At 38.9% G+C, this 21,484-nt stretch overlaps 2 protein-coding genes across 3 annotated transcripts in view; one reads left to right on the forward strand and one right to left on the reverse strand.

The window, feature by feature from the left end:
* The window catches only part of ABI3BP (ABI family member 3 binding protein), a 207,617-nt gene that overhangs the window by 112,417 nt on the left and 73,716 nt on the right, over positions 1-21,484 (reverse strand). For both annotated transcript variants that reach the window (XM_084801538.1, XM_084801539.1), the window contains exons 4-6: positions 18,971-19,103; positions 8,399-8,580; positions 8,054-8,109 (exon numbers count right to left, since the gene is read on the reverse strand). In XM_084801538.1, coding sequence (XP_084657664.1) covers positions 8,054-8,109; positions 8,399-8,580; positions 18,971-19,103 — 371 coding nt within the window. The remainder of the gene's footprint in view (positions 1-8,053; positions 8,110-8,398; positions 8,581-18,970; positions 19,104-21,484) is intronic.
* Positions 2,831-3,281, forward strand: LOC311608614 (small ribosomal subunit protein uS8-like). Its single transcript, XM_084801167.1, has one exon. It carries the CDS (start codon positions 2,855-2,857, stop codon positions 3,245-3,247), a length of 393 nt encoding a protein of 130 aa, XP_084657293.1. The 5' UTR covers positions 2,831-2,854; the 3' UTR covers positions 3,248-3,281.

Below are 21,484 nucleotides of genomic sequence, written 5' to 3' on the forward strand. Positions count from 1 at the left end.
GCAATTGAGAAAACATCTCCATCAGATTGCCTGTAGGCAAGTCTGTGGACACATTTTCTTGACTAATGACTGATGTGAGTGGGCCCAGGCCATGGGGACACTGCCACTCCAGGGCTTTGTATTAGAAAGCAGGCTGAGTAGGCCATGGGGAGCAAGCATTCTCCAATGGCTTCTGCCTCCAAGTTTCCCCCTTGAGCCACTGCCTTACTCCCCTTGGTGATGACCTGTAATCTGTGAGGCAAAATAAACACTTTCCCTCTTATATTGCTTTCAATCATGGTGTTTACCACAGCAATAGAAACCCAACAAAGAAACCAATAAAAGGTCAATCTTGCCCTCATCTCCCTCTTTTCCTTTTGCTTCCTGCCATAGAATAACATACCATGAAGTTTTTTTTTTCTTTCTTTCTTTTTATTGGGTGCCAGTTCCTTGGTCTTAGACTTCCAAGACCTTAGAATTATAGAAAGCATACGTCAATGGCTGTACTGGCTAGTCTTATGTCATATTGACACACAAACTGGAGTTATCTGAAATGAAAGAAACTTAATTAAGAAAGTGCCTTTATAAGATTCAGGTATAAGACATTTTCTTAATTAGTTATTGATAGGGGAGGGTCCAGCCCATTGTGGGTGATTCCACCTCTGGGCTGGTAGTTTTGGTTCTATAAGAAAGTTAGATGAACAAGCCACGGGCATCAATCCAGTAGGCAGCATTCCTCCATCGTTTCTGCATCCGCTCCTGCTTCCAAAGTCTTGCCTTGTTCTGAGTTCCTGTCCTAAATTCCCTTTTGTGATGAGCAGCAATGCAGAAGTGTAAGCTGAATAAACCCTTTCTTTCCCAATATGCTTTTTTTGGTCATGGTGTTTTGTCCCAGCAATAGAAACCCTAAGACAAAGTCTCACCCTGTCTGGGGGCATCTCCTTACAGCCATAAAAAACAACCAAATAACACATACACATGGGCGCAATGCTGCTCTCCATGGATAGCCCATTGGCAGTAATGTGCTTAGGCAGTTTCTCTGCTGGCTATCTTTGCTCTGCTACTTGCTCATCCTCAATCTTGCTGCAATCTCCATCACTACTCTTTCTTCAATTTCTATCCTCTTCATTTCTCAAGTGTTTTTTTGAGTGTATTAGCAGCATGTCAGGAGGTAAGTACAACCATTATTGCTCTGTAAAAGGTGAATTATCTTTTTCTCAAAAAAAAAAATCCTGTTTCTTTAAAGACATCCTATGTTGTGCTAACCTTGAACGGGCTGATTGAGCATCATGCTATACCTTGAGCAAGGTAATGACGGAGCATGTAGTTAGTGCTGCTCAGTGTGAATTTAACACTAGCATGGAAACGGAAAGCCAATGGAGAGAAACTGAGTGGGGGGTTTGTTGTCATGTTATTCTATTTTTGTCATGACTAGAGAAAGCCTTGGATTATGTAGAAATAAATAGCAGCAGCAGCCACACAGGGCAAAGAGTGTTAGGTTCACCTTTTGTACTACACCGACTCCCTCTACATTCTATCTAGGAAATTAGCTTTAATTAATATTAGTGCCAATCAAGAAGGTGATCATTAGAAAGCTTATCCATGTGGTACTGTTATGGCATCAGGGTGTTCATTCATTGAGGGTTTAATTTTAGTTTCAGGCCCTGGGAAGTTGCAGCTTTCCATTTGGGGAGGAGGTGTTCAAAATCTAATTTCAAGGACTCAAGAGCCAAACAGCATGAGAAGCACTTGGCCATCTTAAAAAATCTGCTTTTAATTCATTTTAGGATGTTCTAGTAAATGTTACAAAACACACTGTTTCAGTCTAACATCTGGCTAAAACTGACTCTAACACGCTCTGCTTGAACATCTTCAAGTTTCTGGTTAACTGAAATAAGACATAAATATCTAATGATTGTCTGTGTGTGTAAGTGTGCACATGTGTGTACATGTTTAAGTTTCTGCTTAAGAAAAGAGATATTTAGAATAAAGCTGTTTATTATATTCCTGCTATACAATTTTAAGATATAACTGGGACCATAATGAATTCTCTTTGCTCATTTATCTGATCGCTGTTATACTTTATACATTCATTCCACCTCGGTAAACTTCTATGAGCATGTGTTGGTGTAGCAGGTATAGATTCCATCAAACATGCTGTGGAGCCTAGGATGGGGCGTGCAGTGTTGGCAAGATTTCCGATCATCACACAGTGTGCGCGCTGGCATGGTGCTATGGCTGGAAGATGACCTTCAAGTACATGTGTTAGAAATTTAGCCCTCAGTGCACCGATGTTGGAAAGTAAACATTTTAGGAGGAGACTATGAGGGATCCTCCATTTTGTAGGAGTAGCTTTCTTAAAATTAAGTTGATTTTGAATGAAAAATGAAATGGTAGAAATAGCATCATAGTTTAAGGGAATGCAGATTCTGATAAACGTTAGAACAAACAGCTTTACATTTCACAATATATTAAAATGTATACTTCAATAATTAGTAGTGTTTGCTGAAGAAAGTAGATTTAAAAATTTAAAGAGACAGTGTATTTAAATTTAAGCCATTTGACTTTTAGATAAAACCTAATAAATATTACATAATGGACATGCACTTTAAATAAAAAATATGTATTGTATTACACACAAGGAATAAATATTAAAATAAATGACTATTATGCAAATAAAATATTACATTAAAAAGGAATAGAATCTGAAAAAAGAAAAGCACAAATATTATAATAAACATTTCCTTATGTGAATTTTACATGACGCATCTATGTTATATTTGAAAAATAACAGGTTTTTAATGCATATACTTTGTTATTTTTAGACATAAAGATAGAAGTGACTCTCTTTCCGCCATCCTTCCACGCCATCACCATGGTGCGCATGAACGTCCTGGCAGATGCTCTCAAGAGCATCAATAACGCCGAGAAGAGAGGCAAACGCCAGGTGCTCATCAGGCTGTGCTCCAAAGTCATCGTCCGCTTCCTGACTGTGATGATGAAGCATGGCTACATCGGTGAATTTGAGATTATTGATGATCATAGAGCTGGGAAAATTGTTGTGAACCTCACAGGCAGGCTGAACAAGTGTGGCGTGATCAGCCCTAGATTTGATGTGCAACTTAAGGACCTAGAAAAATGGCAGAACAATCTGCTCCCGTCCTGTCAGTTTGGCTTCATTGTACTGACAACCTCAGCCGGCATCATGGACCATGAAGAAGCAAGACGAAAACACACAGGAGGGAAAATCCTGGGATTCTTTTTCTAGAGATGTAACACATTAATAAAAAGCCTCTGTGGACTGTGAAAAAAAACACACACACACACAAAAGATAGAAGTGACATCACTGAAGGAACTTAACAACTGGTAGGACAAAAGCACTGACCAATCAGAAGAGACACTGGCACATGTCCCTGGTACAACTTGAGTGGGGCCTGCCAACAAAATACATGCCTGGATATATAAATTACTGTTTGTAATGTGACCAGGAGCATTATATGGGGTGGTTTAATACACAAACTTTTAGCCTAATTATTATCTATCTTTTCAAAAGATAGCATAATGCTAAAATACCTTTCCTGTATCAAATACTTCTTTTAGTAGGATGTTAGGATAATTTGTGGTTTCAAAGGCTTCAACTTGAGACTATCAAATGAAAACAGTCTTCAACAAGTCTTTTACTTAAAAGTAAGACATCACATGCCTCTTGAAATTCCACCTTTTAACCTGAGTCTCAGAGAAGAAATGGGTGAATAATTGGACACAGACTTGATTTGGACTGAAATATGCATCTGATATAACTCCAGAATGCATTCTACATGACCACATTACATGGCCAAAGGCTGTCCTGTGTGACTCCTTTACAACTTTCTCATGTCTCGGGCTGCCTGAAGCACAGAAGTCAGTTCATGAGACACTTTTCTGCTGTCCAGAAGGTTTTCATAGAGTGTCACAGAGCTTAAAACAGCTTCTCAATGAACTTGGGTTTTCCTCTGGAAATAACCGAGAGTTTAAAAGTACAGCTCATCACAGCTGGCTGGATGTGGAGGTGCTCCACCTCACAGCTGGAAGCGATACAACCTTGGCTGTGTGTCACAGATGCAGGAAGCTCTTCCCTGGCCCTACCACAGCTGTTTATAAAGAGGAAAAAGAAATTAAATTCTGTTGTGGCAAAGCACCCATCATTTTCCCCAATAACACTGAGCAATGTATCCTACATGAGGTATTTTGACAAAAATAAATAAAAATGACTGACATATGGTAGATGAAAAAGAAGGAATGAAAGAAATAATATCTTAAGTCACACAGAGGTTAGACAGACAAGAAGGTAGGGGATATGGTTTGCTCCATAGGAAACCATTTACAACAAAGAACAAAGAATGTTCTGTAGGAGGATGAAACAGGAACTGTTTCCTACTGTTCCTCTTGTGCAGTTTGTGTACATTTATCTGTTGTCTGCAGGGGAAAAAGCTTTGAAAACTATGACATAACTGAAGAAATGATGAGAGTCAAATTACTGGATGGATCACATTCTAAGACATGATTTACTTCAACCTTTGCCACAAACAAAGTTGGTAGAACATATAAAAAATAATTCTATATGACATCACATAGAATCCTTTGGCCTGTACATTCTTTAGTCAGGAAAAAAAAATTATGTAATTCCCAGTTAACAAAGAGCCACAACTAATGGACACTAAATGGAAAACAAAGGCAGAGATAGCAACACTTTATCAGCAATCACAGAAATGGAAGTTAATATATCTATTATGTTACCCAAAATGTTAGCGGTACAGGTATGCACTACCGATAAGCAGGATAAACTCATGTTACCTACTTGTAAGATCACAAGCTAGAAAAATGTTAGATAGAAATTTGCCTATTCACAGTAAAGATCCTTTTAGAAATGGTAAAAATCTAAACTGTTAATAGGCATTTTAATTATTTCACACAAATTAAAAATCAATTACAAATAATTAATACCTATCACCTGGAAACAGTAAGTCAATTATCATGTAGTTTACATCATGCAATTCACAGAGAATAATGTCGTGGACTCCAGGTTGGACCAGGATGCTTATCCTGTATCCGATACATCCAATGCAACTTCCTTCCACCCGAGTCATACGTAACTGTTAGGCTCAGCCTGCTTTTCACATGCTGTGTCCTGCACCAACCTGTTCTGTCCATATCAGACCTGGAACTAGCAGAGGAAGTCCTCATTTCCAGATCTCATTGCAAACCCACAAGCAATATGAACTACCAAGGCAGTATCCCCCAGCAAATCCCACCAGTTCTGGCAATGTTCTCCAGGAGAATTACCAGATAAACGCCAGGACACAGAACTTAAAAGAACAACCATGAACTCCATCGGGGAGTTTAATGGGTGTAGAGCAGGTCCAGAGAAGCAGCTCAATAAACTTCTCAGTGATGCCCAAGAAACACAAACATAAAGCGGATGGAAATGATGAAGACGACACAATTCTAAAATGGAACGACATCAAGATATAGAAACATTACAGAATACTCAAGCTGAAGTGAGGATGGGATTGAAAAACCCCAAAAGCTCAACTAGAAAATCAAGGGAATGTCTTACAAGTAGCACGAATCAAGCAGACGATAAAATATCAGAACTCGAAGAAGAGGTAGAGAATCTAGATGAAATGGGCAAAGAATACGAAAAATTAAAGCACAGGACAGGGACCTAAAGAAGCTGTAGAAAACCATAAAAAATGAAATGATAGGAACAGATGAGGGAGAAGAGCCCCCAGCCAACGGTGTAGACCAGAAGCACAGAGAACAAAGAGTGCTGATGCTACAAGAGAGAAACCACATGTCATGTAATAAAATCAACCCATCGGAGGAACATCTGGGTTCTCACTGGAAACCTGTGCCAGCCAGAAGAGGCTGGAGCAATGCATTCCAACACGCTTACAATTAATACATGTAATGGCCTCGATTCTACAATCAAAAGACACAAGCTGGAAAACAGGTCAAGAAACAAAATTCATCTGTCCATTGTCTACAAGAAACACAGTTTAGCTTTAAAGATAAGCACAAACGTAGAGCGAAAAAGATGAACAAATGGCGCTCCAATCATACAGGGCCAAGAAGAAAGCAGACATTGTGATCTTAATAACTGACAGGGTAGACTAAATCAAAGTCAAACTAATCTGAAAATATAAAGAGCACTTTATTTTCATCAGGGAAAAATTCACTAAGAAGACATCACTATCCTAAACACATACCAAAATTTAGACTACCTAATTTTATAAAAATAGGCTTTGCCTAATTTGATTTAAAAATGTACTACTGAGATTTTTTTTAGATGTTCATTGTCCCTGTCAATTAAGAAAATGCAAATCAAAACAACTTAGAGATTTCCTTTTATTCCTGTCAGAATGGACAGTGTCAATGGAGCAACTAACAAATGCCCGAGAAGTGCCAGAAAAAGGAGACCTTCGTTCACTATGATGGAATATCAAACTAGTCCAGGCACTATGGAAATCAGTGTGGAGAATTCTTAAAATGCTAATAATAAATCTACCATATGACCCAGCTATGCCTCTCTTTAGCATATACCCAAAAGACTCTGCAGACACTTGGTCAGCCATGTTCATTGCTGCTATCCTCACAATAGCCAGGAAATAGACACAACCTAAATGTCCTTCAACTGACAAGTAGAAAGTGAAAATGTAGTACGTATGCACTATAAAGTACTATTCAGCTGAGGAAAAAAATGACATCATGAACTTTTCAGGTAAATAGATGGAACTAGAAATGAGCCTATCCAGTCAGGTACCCAGAGTCAGAAAAATGGATGTGACGTGTTCTCCCATTCGAGACTCCTAGCTCCAATCTTTAGATATAAGTGTACATCCTAGAGTAACTACAAATATAAAGAAAGTATAAAGAGATCCTTGCCAGGGTAGAGGAGTTGGACAGTGACAGGGAAAGGAATAGCAGGGTCCAAGTTATCTGGTTAGAAAAACGAGAAGCAACACACTAAGCCTCTTCATGCACATCTCACTGGAAGGTACCCCCTCGAGCTGTGTAATTCCACCACATGGCAACTCAAGTCAGTACCAAGCGCCCATTCTCCAACCCTGGTGCCTCTTCTACCTGTTCAGTAATGTGGCACCTTTCACCTTACATTTGAGTGTGTGATATGTAATGCAAGCAAGCATCTCTGTATGTCTGTCTCTGTCTCTGTCTCTGTCTCTCTCCCTCCCTCCCTCCCTCTGATGGCTTTAACAATGTCTTACATTATATATAAGTGGTAAGATAATTCTTGAGGATCCACTTGCCGAATTGAGAGAAAATAGTGAAGGTGTGTAGACCTAAGAGTTTCAGTGACGGTTGGAAGAGGGAACTGTAAGGCTCAAAACACACAAAACATTTGCTGAACTGAGCAGAAGTTGGGAACATTTTTGAAACCAAACTGGTTGTTTCATCATTTCAAATGTGGAAAGATTTGAGCTTTGTCAGTGTACCTAGGGCATGTAGCTGTCAATCAGCTCTTGAAGTGTTGTTATATGAGAGACAACCCACTCAGTGGTTAATAATAGTTGTTGCTCTTCCAGAGCACTGGGATTTGATTCCCAGTACCCACATTAGGTGGCTCACATACATCTGCCTCTGCCTGGAGTTACAGGGAATCTGGCCTCCACAGGCACCCTTACATATGTGGTGAATTCATTCATTCATTCAATCATTCGTTCACTTTCTCGCTCATGCACACACAGACCTCCTACACACACATTAAATGAGCAACTATTTTTAAATCACAAGACAGACTGAACAAAATCTCTTAATACTCTAAACTATTTAAATGCTAGCACAACTGCATTAAATCTCTTAATTGTAGAGCTTTACAAATTAGAAGGGACTTGGGGGCATATTTTTATAATTTTCTAGAGGGAAAAGCCACTAATTTCTAAATCATTGAGCATTTTACCCAGTGTCCAGTAGTCTCAGTACCTCACAGTAGGGCTGTTCCCCTCATCTAAGTAGAAACACAATGGAGATATAATTATTTTTAAAGAAAAATATTAATAATAAGTTGGCACCTACCACTGTGTGGACCTGGTCATAAGTGCTTTGGATTTTCCCATTTACTTTGTTTTTACCTGAAAACAAGGAGGAAATGGCATTATTTTTATTATTCCCACTCCTTAATCAATTCTAGCTCAGTGTGGAGACAATTCCATGTCATACTCTCTATTTTGGCATGTGTTTTCATTTACTATTATTTCAATATGCTTATACATATTGGCATTTTATTCATTCAGCTCAGCGGCTGTTCAAATAACTGAAAATGAACTTATTTCATGTTAGATAGGTAGTGAAACGATTTAAAGTAGACAATTAAAAAAGAATGAAAAAAAAAAACCTTTTTTGGGCCAAGCAGATACTTACTTCCAACAATAGTCTTATGATTGAAAATCTTACTCCAGATTCCACCTTCTATATTGTCTTTCACACCAAACTCATAAACCGTGTTGGGCTTTAGATTTTCCACGATTGTTTCAGTTGCTGGACAGAGTTGAAAAATCCATTTCTTTTCTTTATCTTTTTCTCTATATCGAATTGTATAAAATCTGTAGAATCATGAAAATATCATGGTTGAAATATACAGGGATATGGAAAATGTAAGTCCAAGTTTCTATGGTTCATTTTATTTATGTATATATGCATCTGCATTTGCATATGTGCACATATGTATGAAGCCACTTGTGTGTCAATATGTACAAAGAACCCATAAAGCATTGCTGTAACTCTCAGGACTAGGCCTACAGATGTGTGTGGGACACATGACTTGTGATAGTCATGCGGGGATTTAAATCTGGTCCTCATGACTGGGCAGTAAGAGCTCTTAATCACTGAGTCATCTATCCAGCACCCCCAAGTTTCTTAATGCACAAGAGACTTCAATCAGATGACTGTTCTTTTTTTTTTTTTTAAGCTTAAGAGAATGTACGCTTTTGTTTCAAATTTTAATTTTCAAGTCAGGTTGCCATGTAGCAGGACAATTAGGTGCCAATGGAACTTCAGAATTCTCAGTACAATTATTAGCTACGTAGGGAAATGAGAGAATGCCAGCTACCCATCCCTTTCCAGTTGCACAAGGAACAGAACCAAGGTGTGACAAATAGTGTACTCATTTCATAACTGAAGAAATCAAGCCTTCTCGTTCCATGTAGGGTGTATTAAAAGTAATATTTTTCAATTTGTTAAAGGACAAACCTGAGGATTTATGGTATATACAAGACTACCTTTTAAGAGTAAAGCACAATTACTGTTATTTTAAGTAGCATAATTGCTATAACTTAAGATCACCATTACATATTTGCTTCAGGACACACAAATATTCTGTTGTAAATCTCACAAGAATTTGCATGTCTAGCCTGTGCTAGGTTTAACTGTTACAAAAAAAATGATCTTGGATGGCAGAAATTATTAATCCCATTTCATGACTGTAAACACTAGCCTTCAGAACCACTGCTGGACTTTTCCAGTACTGCCAGCTGGTGTCATTTACCTCTGATGGTGGCAGAACCACAAACCAAAGAAAGCTCCACTGGCTATGTTTTCAGCAGCCCCGCTAAGCCAGGCTGCAGATTGGGAGAGCAAGTTTCACACTACTAGCATGATAAAGAGGTAGCAAACAGTGGGAGAATGCCATATTTATAGAGGAACTTTGACTTCTGATGAGCAGGCCAGGAGATAAACCTGTATAGGACGGAGGTGACCTTGGCAGGTAAGTGATTCCTTTTGATTTTTTAAATAAACATTTTAAGCCAATAGAGCAAAACAACTGCATACACAATGATGGAAACAAGCAGTAAGTGTATACCATTTTTAGGGCTTTAAAAAATACCTTTTTTTTCTCAAAACTTAGAATGATTCCCCTACTCTATACCTAGTAAAACTAAATTAACTACAACTCAGGCTAACTGGTTTTATTTAGGTCACTCACTTACTCGGGCTAAAAGCATTTAGAAGACAACCCCTAATGACTAAGTTTCCTTTAATGTTCTTTAGTTTCTCTGGGCACACTTTTTGATGATACAAATACGATTCCCTAGAATCTTAAGAACTAAGGGCCAGGACTGAACATAAATTGGGGACTTTGCAAAATAAAAAGCAGAACCCTTGTTTAAAAGTAACTCAGAATTTTCAGTGACAGCAGGATATTAAACCAAATGTTAGCCCTTCCAAGTGTATGTTGTGGAAAACATGCCCCCAATTCCTGTGTCTATAAAGTTATCAGGGGCCTTAGAATTCAGTGATTTAGAGAGAGGTGTGGTGGAAAAGCCTCTGTATATACAGCCTCCTTTCTTGCTAGTCGCAGAGTCTGGAAATGCTTGCAGCCAGTCATTAGCTTGTTTTTCCCCCAGTAAAAACTACATTTGGGTTCCAATCCCCCCTTCCAGAAGAACAGAAAGCCCAGTGAGGGAGAGGGGGGCTGTTTCAGCCAGAATTCTCATCGCTACCAGCAACAAATGTTATAGGGATACAAGTCCTCTGTGTCTTGTAAGTCAAAACCACAACAGTAATTTATGAAATGCACCGCTTGACAAGTATGCTGCATGGAACTTTTGTTGCTCCTTCTCCTTTCCACCCCCCACCCTGCCCCTCCCCACAGTTTAATCTCTTAAGGGACCTTAAAGAAATGTTGGGAAGCTAAAATCAGAACAGATGGGCCCCACAACTCTGCCTCTATAGCAGGAATATGTTCCTGAGGACTTAACTCCAGGTCCGAGTCAGGATCCCACTGCTAGCTGAGCTGCCAGGGGCCAGATCCAAGGCTTTCTAATCAGCTTAGTCTTATACAGCCTTCCAGCGGAGAAAACGAAACAGAATACTCCATGGTTCCCAAGGATCCTCACCTTCACACTGAAAATAACTCAGCCAGTAAAGTTCATCTATTTCAGTTACGAGCCCTTCTCTTACACCAAATGTCACATGTATACAAGCCACTGTGTCCCCCACATCTGTACCATTCAAGCTGGCCCTTCTCAACACCATCTAAATTGATAAGTGCATAAGGCAGGTAGCTTCTAAGTCTTAAAAAAAAGAGAGCAGATGCTATGCTGGATGCAGTGAAGTGGATTCCTCTTAATTTTAAGACAAGCTGTGAGCCTCTTGCGACTGGGCACGGCTTCACGATCAGACACCCCGTAGGCACTCCATGAAGGTTGCGCAATGAACAGGATAGATGTGTAGCCTCTCCTCGGGCTGTTTCACAATTAGATTGCAAGTGATCTCAGTGCGATGCTTCGATCATCAGCAAAGAGCAATTTAAGACATTAGGCCTATAGCTGTGTTTTTGCAAATTGATTTTTTTCCTAAGGCTCACTCAATAAAGTAAACCATTTCTCTAAAAATGTCACAGGTTCAGGCAAAAACAATAAAAGACCAGAGACTCTTGTTGGTCTCAGTTTTTCTATCAATAAAATCTTAGCAAAGCAAGACTTTATAGAGCTAGAAGAGACCCCAGGGCAGCTACAGCTGGATGACCATCAAATCCTTCATTCTCTTTTCTGAGTCCCAAGCTATACTTTCTGGTCTGCCCTGAATTCTCTTTCTGCTCTGGTGCTTGGCGAAAGGAAATGAAAATAAACATAAAATGACCCAGAATCAGACAACGGTCAATTTAGTATTGCTCAAGGCTTTTAAACTTGTTTTACTTTGTATTTGTCGTAACTGGTAGTCAGCATTCTCCTCGTTGTCTGAGAACGTTCGGAATCAAATGTTGGTTTGGTGAGATTTTGTGAATGATTATGTTTGAGCACAACCACATAGAAAGACAATGAACCTTTAAAAAAGGCAACTGGACATGCTGGCGCCCACTGTAATCAAAACACTAAGCTGGAAGATCACGAGGGCTATCCTGGGCTACCCTAAGCTACACAGTAAAAGGCTCCTTTAAAAAAAAATCCAGGGGGGTCTTAAAAAGTAGATAGTGGCTTGACCAGTAGGCCACTGCCAACAACAGCATGGCCTCAGTCGAGCTGTTCCTTTGTACAAATAAATCTCCTCAAGAAGTTTGCAACTAAACACCCTTTTTTTTTTTTGGAGACTCTGCTTATAGAAATTTATTTCAGCAACAGATTAGATATTCTATTCTAACGCTGCCTGAGGCAAAAACTAAATTTGTGATGCAGCAGCTGGCAGTGAACTATACTTACGGGAAAAATAAAGGACATCAAACTTAATCCATTCCTTGCAGACTCTCTCATCATTAGCTACACTTTCCCAGCAAGACTTATATTTTGACACAACTGTTATTTCCCTATAAATTCCCCCATCCTTGTATCCAAGGATTCCTCCTAACATCCCTTTGTTAATGTTCTTTCTTTATAGTGACTATAGTCACCACCACCACCCTGAGGCATTCTGTCATCACTCCGTCCTCTTCATGCATCATTCTCTCCTTTATGGTAATTCAGGAGATAAAACGCTGTCTCTTTTTCTCAAAAGCAAACTTCTGAGTAATTTATTCCAGTTTCTTACTTTTAAGCACATCAACTTTTCCTTTGATCTTCTTCTTCTTCTTCTTCTTCTTCTTCTTCTTCTTCTTCTTCTTCTTCTTCCTCCTCCTCCTCCTCCTCCTCCTCCTCCTCCTCCTCCTCCTCCTCTTCTTCTTCTTTTTGGTTTTGTTTTGCTTTGCTTTGTTTTTATTTTGGGGGGGGAGGGTTTCTCTGTGTAGCCTTGGCTGTTTCAGACTCACTTTGTAGACCAGGCTGGCCTCAAACTCACAGAGATTCAGCTCTGCTCCCTGAGTGCTGAGATTAAAGGTGTGCACCACAGCGCCTGCCTCCTTTAATCTTCTAAGGAAGTTGTGTAGATATTTTGAGATCTACCAAACCAACAATAAAACCAATACTCTATGAAACCTGTATGTCACTACAAGTGTAATCTACTTTCTTCCACTTCTTAATAATAAAAATATCCATGTCTTTTTAGACTCTAGTATATGGCATCTTTAGCAGATTGAAATCTTCTAATGATAAAATACAATGAATTTTATCTAAGCTTCTGTAAGTTTCACATCTACCTTAAAATCTTCTCTAAGTCCAGTCCTTGCATAACCCACATTGCTGTGAATTTTCAAGTCACTTCTCCCTTCATGTCTAATGTTTTTTTTAATCAATCCATATGTTTCCCTATATTGTTTCTCTTGTACTCATTTCTTCTATTCTTTCAAAGCACTGAAGGGCAAATATATTATCTTTGAATGCTTGTGGTAATTTTCAAATTGATCATCTGGCCAATAATTCTATAGAGAAGATAGGAGTAGCAGCTTGAAAAACTATATTTGATTTAGTAAATAATAGCTTGCCAAAGACTAACAAGACTCAGTGAAACAGTAGGGAGTGGGTGGGCGCCAGTGAGAAGGAATAAGGATGCTATAGAAATCAAGAACATAAGAGTAGCCTAGAGAATTAAAAAAGTAGGTCGAAAAGAAGTGGAAAAGACAGAACAGGATCAAGACAAGTTGCCTTGGGGCAAGGGTGGCTATGAAAATCTTGAGTCTATTTGCAAACAGTAGGACAGATACATGTGGAAATGAAGGGGCAACTCAGCACTCCCGAATACAACCAAATCTAAAGCAAAGCACAGACTTCCTCATTGGAAACTTACTAAGTCCAAGCTTTGATATGGAAAACCCAAAGCTAGCGCAAAAGGGAACAACTTGCCTGATACATTCTCTGCATGAGATAATGGAGATTTCTAGAAAACAATGTTAAAAAGGTTTTTCTAGATCGGTTCTTACAGAAGGACTTAAAGCAACTCCATTGTGTTTCTGCAGCAAGCCAAGGACAGTGAGGTTCCAGTGGCTTGTAAAGACGGTATTGCTGAGAGAAAAATCTTAGCTATATTAGTCTTCTAATTTTCAAGACATAATCAACCCCTTTAGCTGTTATTGCTTATTCTAACCTAGTAGGTTGGTCTAGCCTCATAAAAAGGCAGCATGAATACATGAGAGTGGAGTTCTCCAAGTCTGTTCCTAATTATCTGGAGTTCTGGTAGAGGCATTTGGGTGTTTATAATATGGCATTTCCAGTGCTTTTATACAAGCACTACTCATTTTTCTCAAACATGGCAAAAGCTTTACAACGTCAGCTCGTTATTAACTGTGCTGACCTGGGAGCGAAGAGGCCCGGGGACGCAGCGTCCACAAGTAGTGGAGTACTAATACTGAATCCTCTGAACACTTTCCTCAAAGCAGAAACTTAAACACTGTGACCTGATATACATGACTACATTTATTTAATGACAAGGGCAGGAACAGAATTGGTGAGCCAGAGGTAAGGGTGAGATGTGTTTAAGGTGTGGGTGACATGAGTCTTAAAGTCCACCATCTGCTCCAACCGACCTTCTCTAAATCGTCCTCGCTGCCAACTATGGCAACCTCCGTCCATCAGAACCAAGTGTAGATAAATTCTTCATGGGAAGGTCAGTATTACCCAAGCACAAATGAAGGAAAGTCACGAGGTGCTAGAGGGCACTTCCTGCACATGCTCCATGAATTCCCCTGGCTGCTGCTGAGCTTGGGAGAACATGTCACTTCAAGAAGTCATCAGTCAAGCTGAGCAACCACTCAAAACAAGCTGCATTTTGCTGTTAGAATATCAAATTGCCTTCTTTCTTCTTTTCTCCATCACTCCTCCTCTTTCTTTTTTTTATAAGAGTGTTTTTAAGAGGGGAAAAAGCAACCCGTGCATTATTCTTAGGGTTGGCATACTGGACTACTCCACTAAAAACTGGAATTATTGTAGAACAAATATGCACTTTCAAGAGTCTATTTTCCAAGTAAAATAAGTCATGGGATAGTGGTGGGCGAAATAAGGAATATTTCGGATTCTTTGAAACATTTTGAAATTACTTTTTAAAAAAGCATTTTGGAAATAGTCATCCACATGCTTTTCCCCCCAAGTATTTCATCCCGTGAGGACCATGGACATCAGAAGAAAAATCTGATTTCATTCCTTTTCAGTTTATATTTGCTAATTGAGGTAATTTAAAAGGTACATTTTGAGACCTTGCAAAGACTTTTAAAAGGCCCTTCATTTCAAGTTCAGTTTAGATAAGAATAAAACCCTACAAAAACCATCTCACAGCCCAAAAGTTCATATAAAGTGCCCAACTATCCTTAACGCAAAGGACATACATGTTAAGTGCAATGGGTCACCTCTGCTCCAGGAGAGCTGGGGTGAAAAGTGCCACAACACAAAATGTTGAAGAGGATTTACAGGAAGTAGAGCTCTCACACTCTGCTTAAAGGAATGCAGACAAAACCAGACAGGTAAATATACATCTTGCATGCATTTCTGCAATGCAGCAGTTCCAATTTGAGGTGCTTTTCCCCTAGAGAGATTAAATCATATACTCAAAATCTTGCATAAAAAATTCTGTAGAAACACTCCTTCATTGCTGGTGGGAATGCAAACTAGTACAACCACTTTGGAAATCTATCTGGCGCTATCTCAGAAAAATGGGAATAGGGCTTCAAGACCCAGCTATTCCACTCCTTGGAATATACCCAGAAGATGCTCCAGCACACAACAAGAAAATTTGCTCAACCATGTTCATAGCAGCCTTATTCATAATAGCCAGAACATGGAAACAGCCTAAGTGTCCCTCAATAGAAGAATGGATAAAGAAACTGTGGTACATATACACTATGGAATACTATTCAGCTATTAAAAACAAGGAATTCCCGAAATTTGTGGATAAATGGATTGAGCTAGAAATGATCATAATGAGTGAGTTAACCCAGAAGCAGAAAGACTCAAATGGTATATACTCACTTATATCTGCATATTAGCCCAAGGGGCATGTCCCACGAAAGCCTTCACTTACCAGGAAACTGAGACAGAGGGGAGGACATTCTAGTGGGACTCTAGATGAGAGAATCATGGGAGAATGGCAAAGTAGAAGGATCCAGAGGGTCCTAGCAGCCTACAAGTAGAACATTATGATAGGCAGATTTGGGCCCAGGGGTCCCGCTCAAACTAAGGCACCAGCCAAGGACAATACAGGCGGTAAACCTTAAACCCCTACCCAGATCTAGACAATGGACAGAACATTCTCCACAGTAGAGTGGAGAGTGGGATATTACTTTCTCACATACTCTGGTGCCTCACCTTTGACCATGTCCCCTGGAGGGGGAGACCTGGTGGCACTCAGAGGAAGGACAGCAGGTTACCAAGAAGAGACTTGATACCCTATGAACATATCCAGGGGGAGGTAATCCCCCTCAGGAACAGTCATAGGGGAGGGGAATAAGGGGAAAATGGGAGGGAGGGAAGAATGGGAGGATACAAGGGATGGGATAACCATTGAGATGTAACAAGAATAAATTAATAAGGGAGAAAAAATGAAAAAAAAAAAAGAAGTCTACAGATGATCTAATAAAATGGCTTTCAGATCTCAAAAAAAAATTCTGTAGAAGCTACAGTAATAAAATCATCAACACAGTTTTTTTTGTTTGTTTTATGTGCATTTGGAATTTGCCTGCATGTATGTATGTGTGTTACATGTGTGCCGTGCCCTCAGAGGCTACTCATTTGGGTACGGAGGTGGGGGTTTGAAACCTGGTCCTTTAGAAGAACAGTCAGTGCTGTTAACCACTGAGACATCCCTCTAGCCCCATAATACTATTTTTTTTTGTACCCACCAGCAGATTAGAATATTCACATAATGGAATGCTACTTGGGAATGAAAAAGAAATAGGCTTTTGACACATGTAATGTTAGAAATGAAATTTAAAAGCATGCTGAAGTAATGAAGACAGATTCACCATGTCCTATGACATGATTTCATTTATGCAGATTTCTAGAGGAAGCAAAACTAATCTATAGTGATATAAATTCTAATCAGAGGATGTTTCTGGGGCAGGTGCTTTCTGGAATTCTATTTCTTTCTTTTCTTTGTTTTTATTTCTCATTAGTTGTTTGAGGCTTGTATACAATGTGTTTTGGTCATAGGCACCTCCTTCCCCAACTATATCTATCGACACTTCCCCCATTGCTGGATTTAAAACATGGAGAGATCAAGTTGGTCCTGACCTGGATATTTCATTCCTACTGGCTAGCTTTTACAGTGATTGAAGGTGCTGAACTTGCTATGAGAAGAGAAAATCACCACCACCACCACCACAACCACCATCATAATCACCATCATCACCATCATCACCATCATCATCATCATCAAAATCAACATCTTGCCTAGCTGTGATCCCTGAGGGCTTCAACAGTGATTTTCCTTGCAGGACATGCTCACCAGTGCAATTGTGGAATGAACATCATGGGCTTGACCAATCACTTTCTGGTTGATTTAAGTTTCATGCCATAAGATGAAACCCATACCTGGCACCATTACTGGGGCTAGAATCTTGGGCTAGATACGTCATAGATCCTCAGCAAGAACCTACTAGGAGTCCATGCTACTAAACGGACACAGTGTTGAAGAGACTCCTAATGACTTATCATCATACCCATAGATTAGTGCATCTCTCAGCCCTCAACAGCAGAGCATCTATTTGCAATAAATGGTGATTAACACAGAAACAGCTGCCTAAGGTGCAGATAAAAGAGACTGTGTTCTATCCTTAATTTCAGCAACTATATGATGTCAATATTTATAGCTCAAACTGTACAAGTTTTATAAATTTTAATGTGTTTAAATGATACCTTATTTTTAAAATGTTTAAAGTAGAGATGCATATTTTTTCAAAATTGAAATAATTTCTAGTGTATTTATGACAAGAAATACAAAACCCCTTCTTAAATGTCTTGAAGCTTGGAATTTTTGAAAACATGAATTTTGATACTTATGTAGTAAATATTTATGAGGAGAAAATACCATGGATAAGCCACTTAGGATCATGGTCCAGTGTCTAACACACTGCTCATTTCACAGACAGAGCCAAACTACAGTAAGGATAAATGAGCTGCAGTGATTTAAAAACATAACTGCTTTTTATTTGTTTTACCAAAGAAAGTGGTTGTTTCACCTCTGCTGAATTCTCCCCTGTGTGTACACATCCAGCTTTCTAAGCCAGTTTTCCTCAGTATCAGTGGACATCAAAATCATTTGGAATTCTTGCTGAAATACAGATGGTTGAGAACCACACTCAGAATTTCTAATCCAATGAAGTCTTCAGGAAGGGGACCTTTAGTTTGCATGCTACATGTTTCCAAATGATGGCACTAGTGATGCAGCTTAATTTGAGCTCCGACTTGAAGGCCTCTTTCTGCTTCAGATATTCTTCATTTGTTAGATCAAATTGGAGGTGAAGGCAAGAAAGTCAGTGAGTTCAAGGTCAGTCTAAGTTACAGAGTAGAACTCTATCTCAGTGTGTTGTATTGTTTTGTTTTTTCAGTATTGGCATACACTAACAACCAGAATTGTCATTTAAAAAGTACTTTCAAAAATCAACCAAGCAAAATAGATCAGGGGCTTAGTAGTGAGTGGAATAAGGAATATCTAAGATTATTTAAATATAATACGTAATATATATTATTTATATATACAGACACTATATATAGTGTGTGTGTGTGTCTGTGTGTCTGTATCCTTTAAAATAATCTGAGATGTTCCTTATTTCACTCACTACTAAGCCCATGACATACACACACATACACGCACATGTGCACATGCACACAAACATATATTTAGTTCAATAGTCCACTCCTCTGTGTTTTTTGCATGATACTGCCCATTTTGTATTTGGTCCTCCCCCTTGTATTTACTCATTTGCTGCTAAACACATCCAGATGTTTTCTACTCAGATAGATCCTAGCTCTGTTGATGTCAGGGTCCCTGTCTTACATGCTTATATACCCTCGTACCTAGAACAATTGTATAGCTAGTAGGTGATCGGTAAGTGCTAAAGTTTTAAAAGCTTGTAAACTTTCTAAGCATGTGTCACTACTATCAAAACAATAAAAATTAGTTTCCATTATGGGGGATTACCTGTCATTGGGACAGTGACTTGGCAATGTCCAGTCGTGGTGTGGATTGATGAGGAAACCCCAGGACAGGAAGACGGAGCTCGGTGTCAATGTGCCAACCACCAGCTGGAGAGGTTTGCGAGGGCGAGATTTACCTATGGATGCAGGACACAGGTTAATTCTAGACAAAGTACCTTTTGGTTGATGGTTTGAGTAAAACGCATTCATAAAGATAACCTGGAAAGATTATATTCCTTTCCTTTTGGGTTTAGCTTTTATAGTGTAAACAAGGCTTTTCTCTGAGTCGTTTCTAGGCTTTGTGAGAGTGCTTTTTAAAATAATATAATTTTTCATAAATTCTTTGGGAGTTTCAAAGCTTTTTATGTTGTCTACAAAAGTAATTTTGTTCATGAATTTAAGCACGAACCAAAGGAAATGCTTTACTGATCTTGGGTGTGCATGTTTATATATATGTGTGTGTATGTGTGTGTGTGTGTATGTGAACATGTTTTTATACACATACATATATGTGTATACCTATTATATACATACATACGTGCACACATACACTACATGGACTGATACTTAGCTTTAGTTTTCCTGTAAGTTGTATAATTATAGGGGTCTTTGCTATGATTGGTATACAGATGCATACTTTGATCTCTGTGTATATACACATGCCACTTGCATCATTTCTTTCACAGATAAGTTAAAATGTGCCTTTAAAACTGAATCAACATCATCCAAAAATAATTATAGAAGTTGTATGTAAAATTATTTTTAAAAAAAATCTACCTTAAAGTGTAAACTCCCTTGATATAATTTGTAATCAACATATACTTACCATGAGCACACAAATAGAAAGGTGCACATGTTTTTAATAATGCCAGTAACGTGGGAGTAACTCAGAAAGCACAGTTGTTCTGATGGGACTAATTGATTTGGGAAATACCACAAGTTACACTAGTGAATGACAGAGCCTTTTCAAGCACACAGAGATGAGGGTGTGGGGGTAAGTGTTGCAATTATCAAAAATCATTTGAATCTATAGAATTGAGAAGACAGGAAAAGGAAAGACCTTGAGCACAGGTTCAACCAGGGAAATAAAAATCAAAATCCTAAAAATAAAGTCTCATAAAATTACATCCTCACAGAGTTCCCTCTTTATTTCATGAGACTGGGTATATAATTTGCTATTGGAAGAAATTCTGTTTCCTCAATCTAAAGGGCTTGGAACAAGAAAACACAGTGCCTGGGACCTTTAATAAGTTGGATAAGACTGTACCCAATGGTCCTGAGGGCAATGGTGACTATTTGAATCAAATGCTGTTGAAAACAGTCACATCTGACTCTTTAAGCTTTGTCAGTTATGACTCCAGGAAGAACATCTCTAAGTCTAGAATCTATACACCCTAGTGGTATAAACTGGCCCACTAACACAGCTGGCTTCCTTATGGGGTGGCTTATCTTTTACTACATGCATACATTGTATAATGTTCAAAGCAGAGTAAACCTATATATCTTTAACCATATGGCACTTCCCTGTGGTGAAGTATCAAACTTTTCAACTTCAAACCTTTAACTTTTAAAAAGAAACAGTACATTTTTATTACATGTGGTTCTATTATTTGAGTAGCTATCTCCCCACAGTCCATTGGGCTAAATAAAGCTTGTCTCCATCCCATGCTGTTACTGGAAGTTACTATAAGAAGTAAGCCAATAATGGGAAGAGTTTAGATATTTGGGAGTGTACCCTACAGGGCAATTGTGGAATCCCAGTCTCTTCCTCTTTCTCATCTTTTGCATTCTGGGCATGGGGTGAACATGGATGTCTTGCTGCCACGATGTGCCACCATAATTCTAAAGAATGGGGCCCAATGATTATGGAATCAAAGTTCTAAAATGCTGGGCCACATTAAACCTTTTCTCATTATAAGGAAGAAGATCACCATGGGATAGAAAAGAGCCACATGGGCCCAGAGGAGGAAGTCTGAAGTTCTTTATGGAAAGAAATGGCCCAGATGAATATTAGCAAGTATTTTTGGGATCTTGGATGGGAGGTAGCTCAGACAGAAATTGTTAAAACAGATGGCATGGGATAGAGGATGAGAGATGATGGAATGTAGCTTAGGAGGTTAATATCTGGTCAAATAAGGCAATTCTAAAATATATCAGGTGTCTGTGCCTTTCATTGTGAAAGTGGATTAGATAATGCCACCATAATAATTATAAGCCTAATAATAATCATTTATTAAGATATACCATTAAACTAACAGCAACATATTTCAGGTACCTGATATAGTAACAGAACACTAGAAACTTAACTAGGGGAGTTGACTTCTTAATGATGTCTAACGTAATTTTTGAAGATCATAGTCACTTAATTGGCTGCAAACATACATGTACTCATCTCTATAAAACTTTCCAGGTGCATCTGTCATCATGCCTTGCAGATGGTGACTTGAGTGGTCTGCATTTGGCTTCCAAGAAGGAGAGGTGAGAATACTGACTGAAGGTAGGGGTGACACAGCTTGGA

The sequence above is a fragment of the Acomys minous genome (genome assembly GCF_964271855.1).
Source record: "Acomys minous genome assembly, chromosome: 11".
In the NCBI taxonomy this organism is placed as follows: domain Eukaryota; kingdom Metazoa; phylum Chordata; class Mammalia; order Rodentia; family Muridae; genus Acomys; species Acomys minous.

Bases quoted from the DNA above. Each gene is read 5' to 3' on its own strand.
- LOC311608614 (XM_084801167.1), top strand. From the start codon at position 2,855: ATGGTGCGCATGAACGTCCTGGCAGATGCTCTCAAGAGCATCAATAAC.